This window comes from Portunus trituberculatus, chromosome 38 (assembly GCF_017591435.1).
Source record: "Portunus trituberculatus isolate SZX2019 chromosome 38, ASM1759143v1, whole genome shotgun sequence".
Classification (NCBI taxonomy): domain Eukaryota; kingdom Metazoa; phylum Arthropoda; class Malacostraca; order Decapoda; family Portunidae; genus Portunus; species Portunus trituberculatus.
This window is the reverse complement of record NC_059292.1, coordinates 1,502,987-1,510,000: the sequence shown is the minus strand read 5'-3', so window position 1 is coordinate 1,510,000 and position 7,014 is coordinate 1,502,987. Positions and strand designations below refer to the sequence as shown.

Genomic DNA, 7,014 nt, shown 5'->3' with positions numbered 1-7,014 from the left:
GGATAGATAAACTAACTTCACCACATGTGCAAGATGTAAACCTATTAACTTACCTGTAATACAAATGCTCCCTTTGACATGCCTGGTTCTCTCACAGTATCTGAGGATTCCACCCAGTTATTGACGTCAGGGAGAGTTCGAAGTCGTACATCATCATGCTGGTTGCCCGGTTATCACTAGTTATCACACTTCTATGAGTAAGAAATAAAAAGATTTTATCTTAAAGGCCAAGAATAAGAGAACTTCAAAAGAAAAGAAGTTCTATGGATATTCAAACATGTACACATATTCTGAATCCTTTGAGCAAGCAGGAACCATTCAATAAGAGACAACTGTCTCTGTGGTATAACATCACAAATGACTGCTGTGATAAAATATGTAGGAAAGGATCACCTCCCTTAAGATGAAGGTCACAACACCTGACCTGTATCTAGTATCTAAAGACTGCAGTATAACAGTCAGGGTTTAAATTGGAGACATAGCTAAACATTTTTAAGGCTGTTTCACTACCAGAGACCAGGCACACGATGCACAAGTCGGGCTGACTTTCGTTATTATGGGTATGTTTACACTGAGCGTGATGCTAAGCAAGACATTCCTCCAGTAGAAACTGGCTGACTTCACAGTTCCTTCTGCAGCAAAGGAAGACAGTACTCTATGGTTCCCTGATGTGGAGGAGGAGGAGTGGAGGAAGAGGGGTTATTAATGTTATCTTTAGCGTTCAATAAGAGAAAAAGAATTGGGTATATGAAGCAAATATGAAATGACTGGAATGTTGTGAATGTCATCATCTTATTCAAGACCTAAAAATGGATGTGGGAAATTCAGACAGTATTAAAGACTGACTCCAGCTCAGTTCCCTGAAGTTCTATCATTCAATGAACAAGATATGAAGAAGTAAGGCACCAACTACAGGACATCCATCAGTTCATGGTGAAGGACAGGGAGTGAGTGAGGTAGAGTTGAGGAGTCAGATCAGTGTGATCAAAAAAAGGTGTGGGCCTCTGGAGACGAGCACAGAGGAGGGAGTCCCGAGGGGGCATGAGTCACTGATGCTATGGCCAAAAAAATCACCTAGCAGTCTTGGAATCAGTGTGCGCGGTGTGGCTGGCATGTGTCACAAAGTTCCGCATCCGGTGTGAACACTCCTATTGGAACTACACTGAGGCAATTCTAAGCCATGCAGCTTCACACCGCATGCATCAGGTGCCTAGTCTCAGGTGTTAAACGGCCTTTATTCTGTTCCAAAATGTTGATGATGCAGCTGAAGCTTCAAAACAAAATGGTTTATCATAGCAAAGAATTCACGCTATTTATGATATGAAAATTATTCTTGAGCAAATTCTCTTTCTTGAAGTATTTTCTTCCAAACAATGGATAGCATTAAGAGAAAAAGCAGACAGTACTCACCCAAATGACATGCATGCCCCACTCAGGCCCACTGTAGCACCCAGCAGGACGTGAGCTATTCTTAATCCTTTGAACCACATCTTTCTGTAAGCATGACTGTTATTAGTTACACAAGTCACAGTTAGTACTTCCAAGTGTGTGAACACATCAGTATGGCTGTTGAAATTGCAAGGTGCAACATAAAAAAAAAAAAAAAAGTAAAATAAAAAATATGGCAGTGCAAACTCAGATGAAATATATAATTGTATATAAATTATCAAAATTCCTGAAAGAGTGCAGTGAATATGGGTTCTATGATTGGATGTAGCTAAAATACAATGGCAAAGCTTGGAGAATGACGGATGTATGTAATGCAGGGTAAGTACGAGAACAATAATAATACAAGAGTAAATACAATAACAGTGATACAAGAGTTTGCAGAAGTATAAAAAAAAAAAAAGTATATCCTGGTGGAGTGGAAAGGAGCAATGCAGTAGGAAGAATGAGTGGTTAGTGCAATACAAACAGTGCACTATGTATGGACATCAAAACGATGTAGTATTTTCAATGCACCTTGAAATTGCTTTCAGCTGACGTACAATCTTTGAAATAGCATCCATCTGATATATCTAGAATGAAATGTGAAAATGAAACAAAGAGTGTTGATAAGGATGTGGATCAGTAAGGCCATCAGCAATACACTCTCAGGAGAAGTAATTAGCAAGTTGATTAGCTACAGAGGTACAAGCAAGAACCCAATCATCCTATTATCATTTACCAGTAAAGGAATCATGGTTGGTTGTCCACTTTCTTATTACTCAAATAACCATGGAATCTTTTGGAATCACTATTAGATGATAAAAAAGCTTCATAATGACCTACAGCCTGATGAACATTTATTTTGTACAGAATATTGATCTCACTCAACACTAACCAAGCTTGGACTACAGTGGAAGTATGATGCCCAAACACTTTCCTTAGACACTTAGGTATATCTACTGCAAGCCTTAATCTTTTTATCAAGAAGCTTATGGGAAATATTTCTGGATCACGGAGATTTTCAAAGACCTTGGGATTTAAATGGAATAAATTCAATAAATGAAGAAGATAAAAATAGACAAATGCTTGGAAGCCAATTTACAACCATGACATCAGTGCTGTAATCAGGCAAATAAACAACTAGTGTGTTTGGGTGACTAGGAAAATATTGATCTGGTAATATATACACACACCATGTTTAAAATGTCCAGAGGGAGAATCATTCCTCTGAAATTTGTAACCAGGCATATTAACAACAAAAGAATTCATAGCTGGAGGAAGCCAAGTTTCAACAATACCAACAAAAATTACATGTCAAGACATGACTACCCACTCATCTAGTTGACTCACCTGATATTCTCAACTCATGGGCTTTTCCAACTATGGGGAGAAGGCACATTCTGCCGTTTTGCCAGCCCCAAGCAATAAGTAAACAGCCACAAAGACAATGCTATAATACTAGGCTGAAGAGTGCAACATATGTGACAGAAAATACACAAACAAGCAAAGAAAGATGTTGGTTGAGTTGCAATTTGATTAACTCAAGGTTACCAGTACTGGAAAAAGAGTATCACCAAGATATTGGTTAGAGATGCCTTAAAAGTGGTGACATTCTAAGGAGAAACTACTCTGTGGTAAGGAATTCCAAGTATTAATGCCTCTTATGCTACATAATCTAATATCTAACTAAGAGTGAACACAGAAAATTTTGTACTGATACCCTCTCGTGTGGGTAACAGCTGAGCAATGAAATAAGTCTTCAGGTTTTATTGAAGAATTGCCATGAAAAATCTGCCAATATTCAATCAAGTCATGATGGAGAAGTCACCCTTGGATGAAGTAAAAATTAAGAGATTTTAAGCATTTTTAGAAACACAGTTGTTCAACACCACAGATTGTTTTAGTCCACTTTCTCTGCACTCCTAGCAATCTCAAGTTACCATGATATCCTGTGTTCCAGAGTGATGAATACTCTAGTAACAATCATATGTCAGTGGTGAAGAGCGGTAACACGAATGAAGACTCACGATTAGCTGTGGTCTTCAAGATATTTTTTGTCACTGTGTTCACTTTGTGCACAATATTAGCTACATGGCGATGGAACTTAAAAAAAATATCAACAGTGATGCCCAAATCCATGACAACATCTCTTGCTAGTATTATCCCACTATCAAGGAGGTAAAGACCCAAGACATCCAGTAAAGACGAATCCACCAGCTCCTTTTGAAATCTTAATAATGCACACTTGGAGAAATTCATTTGAAGTCTCCAAGAGATAGCCACTTGATGTAAAGTGTTGATATTGCCTTGCCATGATTCCATTTCTCTCAACAGACTATGAACAGAGGAGGAACTGATGCCAACATAAAGCTTAAGGTCGTCAGCAAATATTCTAACACCAGAGGTGATATTGTAATTAATATACATAGTTAACATAAATAAGAAAGAGGAGAGGGCCAAAACTAGAGCCCCATTGGATTCCAATAAGAATCTCACACATACTTCTATCAACCAGAAATTCCTTGATCCAATAAATAAATTTACCTTTGATACTAAGACTGAATAGTTTGTCTCAAAGAACAAATTGGCATAGTGTGTCAAAAGCTTTTGAAAAGTCAAAAAGAATTAAATCAACATTGAGGCCTTGATCCAGGAAGTAACATGGTGGTAAGTTAGAACTAACTGGTCCTCAGTTCATCTGCCAGTCCCGAAGCCATACTGATTTTCATTTAACAGATTATTAGACTGGACATAGTTGCAGATAAATTTGACTTACATTGTCTTTACACAAGTAGAAGTTAAACTGTTCTGCACATCAACAGGTCATGACGTGAGCCTTTCTTGAAGATAGACAGTACTTAAGATTTTCTAAAATTTAGAGGGAGCTTACTGGTCTCATAAGATTTGCAGTAAAGGAGGAGGAGTGGCTATGCCAGTTCAGACACACAAGCCTTCAAAAGATGGGAGTGAATTGCACACAGCCCACTGCAGAGGAAGGGTTAAGTTTAGATACGGCATTGTGAATATGGTCAAGAGAAAAGACTACGCCATCCATACAACCATCAAAAGCTTGGTGAGGAAATGGGGCCTGTGAGTGGGAAAATGTGAACACTAAGGTAAAAGAGTGACAAATGTACCAGCCATTGCTTTTGAGTCTGTAATTGTATCACCATTTACATCCCTAAGGGGCCAACACTGGGAGTGCCCATCTTTTTCTGCCTCATATATGAATGAAATATCTTTGGATTTTTAGTGAGGAATCTTTTAGATGAAATTCAAAGTCTGACTCACTTTTCAGTACAAAATTACAATATTGGAAATTGTCATTAAGAAAATCAGCCGGCATACTTAACTGACAGAGCAGAATTCTTACTGAGAGTGGCACGAAAGGAATTGTATCTCATCTGGAAAAGCCTTCTTTATTTGAGGGAAGATTTACAGGCTAGGATGGAGAAGTACTCCTGTCTGAAGTTTTCAGAGTGACATCTGCTTCAGTTAGAATCTGCTGAAGTTGGCAAAGCATGTCCTTAACATTAAGATGAGCAAACTCAAAGTCCCAATCAATAACTGACAAATGATCACTCATCATGGCATAATTCCTCGTGCCAAAGACAGAATGAAGTGGTATTACGAGTTCTTAAATCTTGTTGAGAAGGGTAGCTGAAAGAGACAGGTTTGTGACCACATTTAGGAAATGAGGTTAATGTTTAATATTGGTCTTTGTCAGCAGCACATGACACAACTACATGTTGTGATAGTAAACTCACTGTACTTCACGTTTATGAAGTTTGTTTGGTACGCTTGGCTATTACTTACTCGTATTGATGCTTTGACAATCAACACATGCCAAAAACACAGTTAGATTAGATTAAGTCAAGTTAAATTACTTTAGGTTATGTTAGTTTTAGGCTTAGGACAGGTTTTTTTTTCTTCTTTTTTTTGCTTAGTTGGTCAGGGATACCAAAACAAACCAAATGTTGCATTTCCAGAAAAGTCTAAGGAGACAACAGCCATATTTGGCAAAGGAAGCATATCTTGTAAATAGTTACTAGAAATGTGGGTAACACACAGAGTTAACTTACTCTGTCTTCCTCTGAAGTCAAGACTAAATCAAGTATGTTTCTTGAAGGTATACATGCAGACTCACCCAGTGAGTTAGGATTGGGATTATAAGATTGCCTTGAAATGTCACCACCACCACAAGGCAGAATATTTGTTTCCCACTCAGAAACCCTCAATTCCCACAGGTCCCCCAGAACTGCTCGGGATGAGTGGAAAAAAAAAAAAAAACTCGAAAACTTGGCATTTGTGAAGGGAAAGTTGGTAGAAAATCAATTAATTCACTCGTAACATACATTACAGGAAAGAAAAAACACCAACATAAAATCGTTGAGTGGAAAACACTGAAGATTAACTGATATATACCACTGCTTTGCCAATGAGAAAGTTAGGAGTCCTCGAGTAACTCCAGAGCAGCATGAGGGCCAGCAAGGAACCCTGCACCACTTGGACCCTTGTTACACACACTTCTGCTAAAACTTTGTCCTCTATGATAACTATGCATAGCCGTGTGACACCAAAAACATCAGCGTAAATTACCAATAACTTGAACAAAACCTCTCACAAGACAAGCTTCCGTGTGCCCAGGATGAAAACAAACAAGTTATACAATCACAAGGTTAAGCCATCACCGTGCATGAAGATTCTGTGCAGTTAACACGGCTTAGTAGTGATACACCACGCACTGCTTTCATTGACACTATTGCAGCGACAATGTACAGCACCTCCGACGATCTTATATATTATGACAAGCTACCCCAGAACAACATGGAATACCTTTTTCAGGCCGTGTATCCTGCTCCATTTGAAGTAATGTTGTGACCACTGAGCCACTGACAGCCTCAGGACACGGGAAAGCCCATCTCCGCACTTTAACCTGCCCGGCGGGTGTATTTGAACACTCCTTGCTGATCTGCTATTTTTCTTTTTATGTAAGAGGAATATAGAGCAAGGGCAGCACAGAATATATTTATAAAAGAAAAGGTATTTCCCATGGATGCCAAAAGATTTACTGACGACTGACGAGCTGCCACTCCATACACCTTTTCTACCTACCTAATGCTTTTCTTTGTCGTACTATTCCATTCACTTTATGTTATGTTTATTATGGCATATCTTTTTTGGGGGGGTTATAGCTCGCTACTTTATCATTTATTACGTGGCATAAATTGTGTGGCAGTTAGCGCAGGTTTGTATATCATCCTTTAGTTTATTTGGCGCATTTTTTCATCCATTCTTTTGTATTGTATTTATTTTAACATTTCACCTTTTTTTCAATTAGAATTTTTTTCTATTGTAATGCAAATATCTTAGGTAAGTTGTTAAGGTCATCTCTTTTCTTCCATATATCAAGACCTACCTACCTACATCAATATCTCTAAACTTACCCTCATCTACCCAACGCATAATTTCAGTTGGAAATATTACATTTATTGAAGATCATCGAAAAGAGAAATTTAAATGATCCGTCACCCGTGCCATACTCACCCTTGAGCTGTAATCAATGCGGTACCACTCACTCCTTAG

The 7,014-nt window shown here is 38.3% G+C and overlaps 1 protein-coding gene across 1 annotated transcript in view; it reads right to left on the bottom strand.

Annotated features, from left to right (window-relative positions):
• LOC123515223 (uncharacterized protein C9E9.15-like) overlaps positions 1 to 6,170 on the bottom strand; it is a 12,094-nt gene extending 5,924 nt beyond the window's left edge. The window contains 4 exon segments of the mRNA XM_045273791.1: positions 54 to 139; positions 142 to 191; positions 1,411 to 1,494; positions 6,120 to 6,170. Of these exon segments, the coding sequence (XP_045129726.1) occupies positions 54 to 139; positions 142 to 191; positions 1,411 to 1,490 (216 nt within the window). The 5' untranslated portion in view covers positions 1,491 to 1,494; positions 6,120 to 6,170.
• Between the last annotated feature and the right edge of the window lie 844 nt (positions 6,171 to 7,014).